Genomic DNA, 13,481 nt, shown 5'->3' on the forward strand with positions numbered 1-13,481 from the left:
ATAGAAGGGCTAGAAAGAAAAAGAGAGACAGAAGAGCAATAAGCAGGGTGAGAGAGGGGCTAAGAAAACTGCTGGGAGGGGAGAATCTGTGGCTGGGAGGGGAGAAGCTGTGAAGGGAAGAGGGACTGGGAGGAGTTGTGGGAGATGGAGAGAGAAGGTGGGAGAATATCAGAGAAGGCTGATAGAGAGGGAGCACGGGCTGTGAGAAGGGAAAAGGGGATATGAGAGAGCACATGGGTTGTGATTAGAAGAGGAGCAGGGGTGTGGTTAGGTGAAGGGAACTTTAGAAGGCAGAGAAAAGAACTGGGAAAGGAATATGTGGATGGGGAACTGTTAGGGGAGGAAAATCAAGAGAGAGGCTGTGAGAAGAGAGGGGATCATGGTGGAAAGAAGAAGTGAGGTAAGAGACGGAAGTGGCAGGACGGGGATGGGGAGACAACAGATGGACAGAAAGAGTTATACACATGGAGTAAAAATAATAATGATAAAATGAGAGGAAGACTAGAACATAAGCTTTAAAAGAAAAAGGACGGTCTAAGGCAGAGAGGAAAACTGAGAAGAAGGCAAGAACCAGCAGAGACAGGATAGATTCAAACTACAGACACAAAGGTTGGAAGATTGTTTATTTTAAGTTTGGTGAAGATTTCTGTGCTAGCTGGGTAGGGTCAAAGGTGTTTTGGGTGTGGTGTGGGGGGGGGGGGGGGGGGGGGGGGGGGGGGGGGGGTGGGGGGGGGGGGGGGGGGGGGGGGGGGGGGGGGGAGATGGTATCTGCCCTTGATTCCAGCCCTGCAATCACCTGGGAAGGAATGGGAAGGGGGAGGAGGTTGTGGTGGCCTGTGATATCGTAGGCTCAAAATTTCTCTTAAATTTTGGCAGCTCCAGTATTGAAGGGTTATTGGTCAGGGCTTAAAATGAGATGAGCATTGCTTCCCTTGCTACAAAAGTAAATAAAATATTCCCCTGTTATATTCCACAGGAGACAACTGTTATTTCTGGGTTTCAAATCGAGGTCAGGAAGCACCACATGTAGCTGTGGCCCTGGAGCTGGGGAGATATTAATTGCAGAGTTGCTAGGGTTCAGGATGTGCAAGTAGTGAATTGACTTATGTGGACTCTGCAGGCATGGGTCTGGCTCTGAAGTGGAATCTGGGAGTGCCGGGAGGAGGCAGGCATTGTTCCAGAAAAAAAAATAGTGTGTGGGCTCAGGGAGTGCCGAGCAGGGAAGTGATCCAAGCTTGTAAAGGAGGGGAATCACAAATTGAATGGTAAGTGGAGCCCTGCCAGTGAAGGGAAGCCTAACATGCTGATGAGGGGTAGGAATCAGTGAAGGGATGGGTGAACCAAGCTTGCAGAGGAGGACAGCCGGCTAAGGAGGAACCTGCTGGGGAGTGCAGGGGTGGGAATAGAAGAGGTCAGGTCAGTGGGAAATGGGAAGCAGAGCATTCTAAGAGGATGTAGGAAGTGGAGCTAGAATAGGGGAATATAAACCTTCTCCCCCAGGGGGGTGAGAATTAAGTGAGTAGTGAGAGTAAGGAGGGGAAGAGGAAGAGGAGATTAGGAGAATGAGAGAAAAGAAAGGTTGAGAAAATATTCTGGTGGCAGGAGAGGGTAGAGGAAAACTGTGATGTGGCCGGGTTGTTGGTGGGGGGTAGAATGGAGTAGGAGAGAGACGACTAGTCAGGATGAGCAGGAATTGTGGAGAAAAATGAATTGTGGGACTTTGAGTGCTTCCCTGGCTCTGGTTTTGGCCACATGAGTCTTTCCCATGTTCACGTTACCTGTTCCTCTTTGGACCTTTAAGAACATAAGAACACAAGGTTGGTCAGTCACACTCATAACCCACTGTGCTGGATGCGCACATTTTCAAAGGTTGGCTCCTAGGTTAAGAATATAGCTGGATAAGTGCGGGCCTAGTGGCCTTATCCCCCACTCCACCCATATGTTCCAAATATAGAGCTTGCCGGCCCAATCCTCCCTTCTCCCCAAGGCCCCCCCAAACATTAAAATAAATATACATCTTGAAAGTGACGCATCGTCGCCTCTCCTCCCTACCCCCTGGTTTAGCCATATATACTTACCACTGGCCAGCTCCTCTTTTCTGTTCCTTCCCCTACCTCACCCACTGAACCCTCCCAACCCAAACCTAAATCTCCCCTCCAATCGTCACCTTCATTACCATCTGTGGTGCCCGGGATTGTCCTGTCCAAACTTCTACTGTGATGCCAGCCACTTCCAGTGTTCCTTTGAAAGAAACATAAGCTGCCAACATTGCTGTCAGACACTTACTCTGATAGCAACACTAGTAGCTTCTGTTTCCAGTGTTGCTATCAAAGCAATGCTAGAAGTGGCCAGGATTGAGGAAGGAGTATACCATGATCCCGGGTACAATGTTCTGTATGGATGACCCTAGTAGGCACTGGCAGTCCAATTTACATATCACTGCAGTAATCAATCTTTAAGGTCTTCATAGAGGGCCAAAATGGCTTTTAAGCCCAAGACATACTTTTGCACTACCTATGTCTCAGGGGATCCTCCATAGGGAAGTCCTTGGACAAAAGATGTGCTCCTGGCAGCTTGAGGCTGGCCAGACCTCTTCTCCATTTTTCCTCCTTCCACTCCTTCACCATGCTTCTCATTGTAGAACTCCACACCTCTCTCTTGCTCTCTTTCTCCTCATCTTGTGCATGACTCGCAGATTAAAGCACCCACACAAACATCCACTTTTGTACAATCTCCTCCATAAAGAGCTGGCTCTGAAAGGATTCTTTTTGTAAGGAAGGCAACCATACTGTCAGTTCCGAGCAGCAGTTGGCCCATCTGGGTCAGCCTTCCCCTGTAGGCTGGCAATAGCATTATTGTGCTGAGATTAACTTCACTTCTAGAAGAGAAATTACATTTTGGCTGTTAGAAAAAGACAGGTGCTAATTAAAAATTGTGAACCGTTGTGATGGCAAAACCGAACGACGGTATATAAAACTCTATAAATAAATAAATAAATGTCTGTTTTAAGGTACTTTAGTATATGGATATATTTTCATATGCACATTAAGCCTCATTTCCATGGATATTAGTATTTTAGTATATGGGGTGCATTAATCTTCAGCACATTCAGATGTACACTACAGAGTGCCCATTTTTTGGTAGGCTAACACATTAGCACATTGTAAGTTAAGGAGTGTATGCTTTAAAATTGTGTTAAAGGTGTGCTATGGTATATTGAGGTTAGTAATAGGCCCATATAGGGAATATGAAAAATATTTTGTGGGATAATAGGATGGAAGTTCTGTAAATGAAATGGGAATATGAGCATTATATTTTTGTAGAAATCTGTCATTTGCATTTGTATACTATGAAACATTGCAAAAGTAAGTTTTCATGCTGCAAGTGATCCCAGGAGTTTGGCAAGTAGTGTACTGTTTACATTTTACCCTCCAGCCATTGTGGCTTCTTGTTGGCTGCAGGTGATAAGTGGGAAAGAATGAGAGAGCTAGGGCCTAACAGAGGTAAAGGAGACTGGAGACAGTAAGATCAGGACTATTGTGGGGAACACCTCATACCTGCTGAGATTTGTGGATCAGCAGGCTAGACATTTAATAAATAAATAAATAAATAAATGCAAGGGTTGCCATCAGTGTCCTCTCCCCAAACCATGGCACTTAGCGTCCCCAGCTGGCTGTGTGCATCCCAAGGCCCACCCTCACGCTGAGGTAGACTTGGCTGCTATTGGCTTGGGGCGTGCAAAGACTTGTATGGGAATGGGAGTGCAGGGCTGCTATTGACTCATGGAGTGCACAGGCACACAGGGGGAAGGAAAATATGGAAGGGGGCCAGGTACTGTGCAGCTTGCCACTCTTCACACTCTGATTCTGTCCTTGTGCCCCCTCCCAGCCTGGCACCCTGGGGGGAAGCCCATCTGGCTTGTTTTTGGTATTGCTGGCCCTGAGTAAGATGATTGGCAGAGTATGAAAAGAAGTAGAAGGGATCAGGAGAAGTAAGTGGAAGTAATAATCAAAAAAGAAGGATGAGGTTAGCTGGAGATGGGGACACTGCAGAGCCCTGGTGCAGTCAAAGGCTGGACTAAAAGAAGCTGGAAGGGGATATCACATAGGGGGGAATGTAAAAACAAATCTAAGTTTCAGCAAACTATAATGGGACTTTAGACTATCAAAGGATTGCTTTTAAATCGATCTCTTAGTGAACAGGTTTAATAGCTGCTTTTAAAAGATGCAAGGCAATATAAGGATAATTGATGGTAGTTTTTCAGTGCATGTTGGATGGCTATTACTGATTAAGCAACATGAAGGTCAATCAAAATCCTGCTCCCCACCAAGAAGATTTAAATGCTTAGAAGAATTCTCGAAAAACTGAAGGCACAATAATTTATTGCATTTTGGCTTGTCATGCCACCACTAAAAAAGCATAATACAGTTCTTTAGGCCATTTCAACCCACAAACATCAGTAAAGCTTCTTGGTTTCATTTCTGAAGAGAATTACTGTAAAGTGGTTTATTGTATTAGCAGAACTGTGAAAAAATGTAAGCCTGAATTTCCAAACTGGTTTATTCATTGATTTTTCTCTTACCACAGGTCTAGAAGAAGTGCCAAAGGATATCCCCTCAGATACTACTTTACTTGACCTACAGAACAACAAAATCTCTGAAATAAAAGAAAATGATTTCAAGAACCTCAAGAATCTTCATGTAAGAAAACAATTAAGGATATCAGGCTAAAGGGTTTTTTACAGAAAGGTTCTTTGGAAAATTTTGAGAAATCAAATAGTTTGACTTATTTATTTAAAATTATTTCCATGCTGCCTATTGCCAGAACTTCGATTCTAAGTAGATTATAAGAAAACCTTCTAAACCATTTTTTTGACGTTCTTTTACATTTTTTTGAACTAGATGTTCTAATGATGTAGTAGCAGAAATTACCTGCTCTTCCACTGGGTTGGAGGACTGCCCAAGAATCCCCTTTCCATGCCAGAATTTAACCTTATTTTTTTTTTTGATTGAAGTCTCTTGTCTGGAACATTAGGGACCATGTTAGGTCTGTCTCCCTCTCTGGCCCCAAGGAGCCACAACCAAAAGAAGAAACCCTAAGCTAACTCAAAGCTGGGCATCTATTTTTTTTTAGTTGATCAGTATTGCTCACAAGGTGAAGGGATGCTGTCTGTGTATTTTTCTATCATGGTGAGCTTTGGAAAAAAACAAAACCCAAACAAATTGAGTAATAATAAAAGCTAGCGGAGAGAGGCTGCCTGAAGGATGGCAGCTTCCCTCTGGGGGAGGGGGGAAGATTTGGGCTGTCCTTCCAAAACTCACTATAATGTAAAAATGCAATCAAAGCATACCGTACAATTCCGTCAGCCGGGAACCCATTTTATAATAGGTAAGATTGCATTAAATAAATAAATATACTAAGCAATTTTCCCATGGACACAGATTGAGAGAAAATCTTTAGCAAATGAGCTCCCAAGTCTGTACCTGAGGCAGATGGAGAGTGAACTGACTTGCTCGAGGTCACAAGGAGCATAAGCAGGATTTGAAGGCGGGCTTCCTTTGGTTCGCGGCCAGTGGCTCACTGGCCGTGCTGAGAGCTGCCATGCAGAGTACCTGGGTTCAATTCCTGGTCTGAGCGTTTTGCTTCGTGGCCTGGCCAGGGTTGGGGATGCTGCGGGGCAGTTTTCACAGTCCCTGGGAGGGGAGGAGGAGGGAGTGCCAGTCATTGTACAACACAGACTCCTATTGGCTGGATATAGGGTCCATGACAGCGGGGTTCCAGCAGGAGCACTGGTGTATGGCCCTCAGGCCCAGGATCGTCACTAATATGACTAAGCTTAGGTGATTGGGAGGAGATATTAAAACAAAGGAAAATATTCCGGGGATTGTAAATAAATAAGGCTTACGGCACCAGATCCCAGTCCTGATTCCAAGGGAGCAGGAAGTGGAAAAGTAGAGCAGCAGGCTGTGAGCCAGCAATGCCAGGGCTCAAATCCATCTGATGTTCCTTATGAACTTGGGCAAGTCACTTCACTCTCCATTGCCACAAGTACAAACTTAGGGGCCCATTTACCAATAGTTTTCTCTCATTTTGTCTCTATGGGGAAAAATGCTTAGAGGTCTATATTTAGTCAGTGGCCAGATTGCAAAGTTAACCAGATAAACTTACCTGTCTAACTCTGGAGGGATAGTCAGTGGAGTAGTTGCACTACTTAATATAGCAGCTATCTTAAAGATAGCCGGATAAGTTTATTTGACTATCTTTAGAATAGTTGCATGACATGACCAGAGTTAACCAGATATATTATCCCACTAACTCTGAATATCTTATTCAGCTAACTTAACACCTCCCTGAGACACTCCCAGAAAGCTCCTATATTATTCAGCTAAAGTTTAACGGGATAATGAGTTATCCAGTTAATGTTTAGCTGGATATGTGCCCAAAATATTAAAAAGTTGGGATTTAGCCAGATAAGTTGTGAGTTATCCAGCCAAATGCCTTTGAATATGGACCTCTTAGTACATAGGGCCCGCCTAGACTAAGCCCTCCTGTACCTGAAATGCACCTCACTCAACACTGTATTGCACAAATATCAACCCTATTGTGCTCTACGGTCCTCACAACATGGTCTACCAGAAGTGCCCTCATTACATTCTGCACACCTTGGCAAGTTGAGTGTGCATGCTTTCTCTGTTGCTGGACCAATTTATTGGAATGGAACTCTCTTCTTGAACAACTTTGTTTAATAACATGTTTAAAAACGTTTAAAAGCTACTGAAAACGTTCTTATGCAAACAGGCCTACGGATGTGATAACTAGAACTGACACTAAAAAGCACCGAAGATGATGAATGTTTTTTGACTCTATATCAGATGGCATGAGATGTTTGCTACGGCACACGTAGATAAAGAATTTTGTTACTAGTTGATTAAGGCTTAGACTCGCTGGAAATAACCCTCAAGCCAGTCAGTTTATGTAATTGTTTGATGATTCATTGACTGATTTTTTTATTTGTGCATATGTTATTAATTTTGTTATTGTTCTGTTGTACTCCGCCATGAACTTTGGATATGTGCGGGTAATACATATTTTTTTAACTAAAATAAAATAAAGGTGGCTGATTAAATTCAAATCCATAGGAGCAAGAGGAAACTGACTGCTCCACCCATCCCCAAAAAACAGAGTATTGAGATAATACAAGATGGCAATGTGAATAACGGAGCCAGTGACAGAAAGCCTGTCACCCGATAAGTGAATTTTAAAAGCGATACATGTGCCAAAACCAGGAGATGGAAGCACCTGTATTGCTTATCCACGGCCACCTGATTTTATAAACTGGCCACATTCACGCACAAGAACCGATGCACGAATATCTCTCATGGGGGAAAAAAGGGGCTTTCTGTGGCAGGCAAGAAATATGTAGATATGTATGGCCACACATGGGTGCGTATCTAGGTCCATGTCAGCGCAACTTTACTTCTGCTGTAGATGAGGTAGAAATAAGAGGAAAATCATTTCTAGCCACAGATGAACTGGTTTAGGGGTCTGGTTTAACTGGGGGAAATGCAGGCTAAAGAACGAGGGGAGTCTTCCGGACCTAGCTGCAGACTGGGCAAATGGGTGCATGAACGAGTGAAACTGGTCATGTGCTGGCCTCGCGCATGTTATAAAGTTTCCTCATTTGCACGTCTCAGAGCCGACATTTCCCTGCTAGGCACGTACACGCTTAAAAGAGGGAGCCCACTTGCACGTGCCCGGCCTGTTTTATAACCTGTACATCGTACCTGCGTGCAGGACATAAAATTGCAGTGCATCTGGTCGCATGCCCATATGCACCTGTATTTGGGGGCCTGCACACCCATTTTAAAGCTTACTGTCCCTGTGAGCAAGACCTACTTAAGCCACGAGCAGTAGGTTCTCCATCCCTCCTTTGCAGAGCTGGGCAACCCAAACTGTCCTGCAAGTCGCATCCCAGGCTGATTAGGAGAAGGGTTGGAAGGGAACATGGGACATGTTTCATATGTGCTCTAAACAAAAACCTGCTTTGATGAGGTTTTCATCATTTGTGTAAGTTGTTTCCCGTGATGTTTTTGTGTGCACACTAAGAATTGCAAGTATCTTCTTTCTGTCTGAGGCCTGGTATTATTATCAGACCACAAGTCCTCTGGGGATGTACGTGGAACAAATCTGTTTTAACAGTCAGAGTTCTGCAAAAGAGAAAGAATTTAAAAGGAGAGAATTTCGGAAAGCATAGGGAACTCCCCCTCATAAGGAAACAGTCCGCAGGCACAAAATTGCAAATAAGTGGGTAAAAGTCTCAGAATGCATTTTGCGCAAGTTTTGCTTGCACAGTTTTTCTGTGGATGTCTTTTCCCCTAAAGAACTGTATAGTAGAACAATTTTAAAATTTAAAAGGTGCAAAAGAAAGAAAATCCTTTAAAACTATTCAAACAAGTTTGTTGATTCAGTAGAAAGCAGGGAAAACAAAGCACAAGAAGTCCTTAACCATGGCAAGAAGATTTGAAATGGTTACTAATAGGGAGGCTAACTTTAAAATAAGTGCGCAAGCGCCCATATATGTGACTGTACGAATGCACGTGCGCATGGATTTTATATCATGCACACACTGTATAAAACATGTTTAAATCTACCCAACAACATGTTCACGTATCTAAAAGATACAAGGCATGTATTTTCAACATAGCCAGATAAGTAGCATTTTTACACTTATCCGACTATCTTAATTAGCTGGATAAGCAGCACTTCTTTAGACTTATCTGACTTACCCGGAGAAGTCAAAGTTTATCCAGATAAGTGGCACAAATCTGCTATGCACGCATATCTATGCTCCTAATTTTAATCATTTATATGAGGAAATTTAACTCACGCATTTTCCTTAGCACTTGTCAGCTTGTACGCGGGTCAATCATGAAATTCTGTAATATGCATGCGTGAAGGAAATGATCAGTTTTACCAATTACTCCACCAGTTTGCCCAGTCTCTCTCTAGGCCATCAAGATCCTGCTGGTTCTTCAGCCTGAACTCCTCCCTGTTTACCCAGACCATGCACCCAGTCGGTATTTGGCTATAAGGAATTTTATTTCCACTTACACCAGATAATTAGCAGGTGCAAATATGTGCAGGTACCAGCCATATGCGCGTTGCTTTCGCAGGTTGTAGTAACTTAAACGCGTAAATGTTGGCCCCTTCCCAGAACACTCTGGCCTGCCCTGTTATATGAGCAAATCTCTTCGCGCACCATTACTTATGCGTGTATATTTGTGGTTTAGAAAATAGCACTTAAGCAAATATGTGCTATTTGTGTGCATGCAACTTTTGGAAAATTTACTTTTAATGAATTAAAAAATCCAAAGGATTCATAATGTAACCTAACTAGGCTACTGTCACCACAAGTTTTCAATATTTAGATTTATCCATGGTGATTGAAACATGATGCAAGGTATAACTGGAAAAAATTCCATGCATGTCCACAGTTCTACTAAAGGGTGAAACAATTATGCTTTATTTGAAGTTTGAGAAAGAACTGCTGACAGATTTGATGTATCCCTGAAATGTTATCAGAAGTATTCTGATATCTATAAAAAAAAACATATACAGGTTATCTTCATAAAAAAAACAAACCCAGACTAAGAACATGAAGGGATAAGTCTGAAAATTCTTGGAAAAATTCTTAGATGAAGTAGACATTCTTTGGCGTTCACCCCACAAGGTTAGGGCTCCCCTATGGGTTTACTTTTTTAAGATGCCAAAACCAGTGAGCCAGAAAATTAAGACATCCACGAACTGTCAGTACAGGATACTGAACGGAACTTTGCTCTCCTCCACATTTCACATAAAATAAAACCCACTTGATTTTTTTTTTTTTCAATATTGGGCATCAACACATTACAGCTATCAGTGAGGCTTTAACATGGACTCAGTCGCTCAGGATTATCTGGCCAGTCTGGTTTTCAGGACATGCACAAGAATATATAGCTGTGTTTAAAAATGGTTTGGACAAGTTCCTAGAGGAAAAGTCCATAAACTATTATTAAGGTGGAGTCGCTGGAATAAACAGTATGGAATCCATCTACCCCTTGGGATCCTGCCAGATGCTTATGACCTGGATTGGCCACTGTTACTGGGCTTGATGGACCTATGGTCTGACTCACTATGGCAAGTCTAATGTACTTTTGTACTTCTATTTGCACTGGCTCCAGGGTATTCAAATATATTTCATGCATAGCCAGGGCAGATATCCTGAAAATCTGACCGAAGACCAGATTGAGAACCACTGCATTACAGAATTGATAATAGTTGAATACAATTATATAAAGGATTAAAAAAAAAGATTGGAATTCTTAAATTACAGACAGGGTTATGATCATGATTAAGAATTCCAATCTTTTTTTTTTTTTATCTTTTATATAACTATAAGTTCTGTAGTGCAGTGGTTTCAGACCTGTTACTTTTTGCAAGATACATTTGGATGGTAAATTTTCTAAGACTTAGGGTTTTCCTTTTTTTGTGTCAACAGGAAAAATGCTTAGTACACAGGAACCTTAGTCAAACAGAGTTAACCTGTATAAATCAACTGCATATAAAAAAGTGAATTTTCAGCTGCCTAAAACAGCATGTATTAACTTTTCTGCTTGAAAAAGAGACATCTGCAGGCAGAGCTGCCTCTTCCATGAAGCAGACTAGGCAATCACCTAGACTGCAGCAATTTTGGAAGAGACACCAGGGCTTTGTTGTACATGAAACACAGGGCTCTGCCCAATGACTCTATTGGCCAGTGCCTCAAATCTGAGGCAGCAGAGGACAGCCCTCTGCGACCTGCTCCAGGACATCCCCTCTCAGGTGCTTTGCAGGGAATGGGGGTGAAGCTGGACTGGACAGAGCAGAACAAAACAAAGAAGAGTCACTCTGCTCCCTAATCCAGCCACTCCCCTTCTCTTCCCCCCTCCCTCTTTCTTGTCATACAGGGAATCCCAATAGGACTATGTTTTTCACTAATTTTTAAGCAGGAGCCACTTTGGATCCCAATATGCTGGAGGAAAGTCAACAAAATTCTTTCCATACTGGTCTAATGCCCAATGACACCCTTGACCTCAGCGAGCCTCACCAGTCTCAGTAATCTTTCAGTCCTCACCCTTTTGTGCATAACATTAGCCTCTGAACCCCTCCTCTCCTCACAAGCAGCTGCCTTTGAATCGCAACCCCCCACACAGCAGCAATAGTAGCATTTTCTCAAGCCCTACCCTTCCCCACAGAACAGCAGCCTCCTAACCCCTGCCCCGCCCCTCTTAGCAAACAGCCTCCATAACTCTACCCTCCTTACATAGCAGCAGCGTCCAAAATCCCAACCCTCATAACAGAAGCCTCCAACCCACACACATCACCCCCTCCCCCCCCCCCACACAGCAGCAATAGGCTTTCAACCACCACCCCTCCCTACAACAGCAGCCTCTCTCTCAACCTTCGACCATCTCCCCCCCTTGCAGCTGCTTCTTTTACTGTGGTTTGCCGCAGGGATAGTGCATGAGATCGGCCGCAGCCCAGGACTACCTGTGTTTCCTCTTGTCTTGGTACTGGCAATTACATCATCATTGCCACTGTCTCCACCTCCTCCCTCACTGTTGCTGCTTTCCTCCCATTGGCCATTGTTGTTTCCTCAGTTACTGCTCTTTAGCCAGTGTGGGTCAACTGAGACGTATCTTTTGCATCATTGGCATGTTCCAGAAGTCTTCACTTTGCCTCGTGTTGACAAAGAAAAATTGCAAACCCGGAGCCACACCATAAATGAGGACCACACTAGGTATCCTTCCACAGGATACCTTGAAGAATGCTTTAATAGGAGGTGTATTGCTAATAATAAATTTGGATGTTTAGCCCACCTTTCCAAATAATGCTCAAGGCATTTTTAGAAGTCAGGTAATTTAAGTCCCTGCCCAAACAGTTTATAATCTAAATGGGTACCTGAGGCAACAGAAGATCAAGTAACTTGTTCAAGGAATGTCAGTGGAATTTTATTTCTGGTGTTTCTGGTTCTCAGTCGATTGCTTTAAGAATTACTCTACTCCTTTTCCCTTCTGAGGACAACAGTAAAGAATTTCTGTGGCTTGATATATTTGCTAGAGATGTGAATCGGAACCGGAATCAGTTCCGATTCCGGTTCCGATTCACATCGTTAATTTTTTTTTATGCGGCCCGATCGCGGTTTTGTTTATCGGCTGCGCCCGTGCCGAAAAACAAAAAAAAAACCACCCGACCCTTTAAAACTGTTCCCTTAGCTTTCCCCACCCTCCGAACCCCCCAAAACCTTTTACAAGTACCTGGTGGTCCAGTGGAAGTCCCGGGAGCGATCTCCCGCTCTCAGGGCCGTCGGCTGCCACTAATAAAAATGGCGCCGATGGCCCTTTGCCCTTACCATATGACAGGGTATCCGTGCCATTGGCCAGGCCCTGTCACATGGTAGGAGTAATGGACGGCCAGCGCCATCTTGATTAGTGGCACATGGTAAGGGTAAAGGGCCATCGGCACCATTTTGATTAGTGGCAGCCGACGGCCCGAGAGTGGGAGATGGCTCCCGGGACCCCCACTGGACCACCAGGTACTTGTAAAATGTTTTGGGGGAGGGGTTCGGGAGGGTGGGGGAAGCTAAGGGAACAGTTTTAAAGGGTCGGGGTGGGTTTAGGGATTGTTTTGATGTGCCGTTTTTCCCGCCCTCCCCCAAAATGATAAGAGAACCCCAGGAACAAAATCGTGGGGTTCTCTTATCGGGAGCCCCTGATTTCTGACGATTTTGAAAATATCGTCCGATATTTTCAATCGTCCGAAGACCGATTCACATCCCTAATAGTTGCATTGCTGTTTTTTCATAAGTAGTATTGTTGCCATAGGAGGCAGATATATGGGTGCAGTGGGTGCTTGAGCACTCCCAGTATTGAGCAAACTCTTTCACTGTGCCTAGGAAGGTGTAATTCATATTGTTTAGCACCCCCAATCAATTTAAAAAGTTGGTGCCTATGGTTGTTGCTGTTTGAGTTTTGGGAGTTAATGCTGTTTCAGTATGGCAGAGCCAATTTGTTCATTACATCAATTCTATTAAAAAAAAAAAATAATGGACACACAAGCATACTTTCCCTTTGAATCGTGCATACTTTCAGGCACTTTTAGAGTGGACAAGTTTTCTAAAGCCCATTTGCCTCACTAAATCGGTATTTATATGCATAAATGACTTTTGAAAATTGTCCTTCCTAAAACTGCCTATAGGTATGCACACACAGTTCAAAGGGAAAGGTTTGGTCGTTTGTCCAATTATGTGTTTTTACAGGATTATTCTGGGAGTAGTAGTGCTGGGGGTTGGTCTATGGGCCTACAAGTTAATTGGGGGAGGGAAGAGAGGCATAAGGCTAAAGGTTCACCTAGGGTGCCTAATACCCTGGCTCTGGCCCTGTTCCCAGGGGACATTCCCCAGT

The 13,481-nt window shown here is 43.7% G+C and overlaps 1 protein-coding gene across 1 annotated transcript in view; it reads left to right on the forward strand.

The window, feature by feature from the left end:
* DCN (decorin) overlaps positions 1 to 13,481 on the forward strand; it is a 94,395-nt gene that overhangs the window by 36,981 nt on the left and 43,933 nt on the right. Inside the window, exon 3 of the mRNA XM_029601635.1 lies at positions 4,588 to 4,700. Within this exon, the coding sequence (XP_029457495.1) occupies positions 4,588 to 4,700 (113 nt within the window). The remainder of the gene's footprint in view (positions 1 to 4,587; positions 4,701 to 13,481) is intronic.

Source organism: Rhinatrema bivittatum, chromosome 4 (assembly GCF_901001135.1).
Source record: "Rhinatrema bivittatum chromosome 4, aRhiBiv1.1, whole genome shotgun sequence".
In the NCBI taxonomy this organism is placed as follows: Eukaryota; Metazoa; Chordata; class Amphibia; order Gymnophiona; family Rhinatrematidae; genus Rhinatrema; species Rhinatrema bivittatum.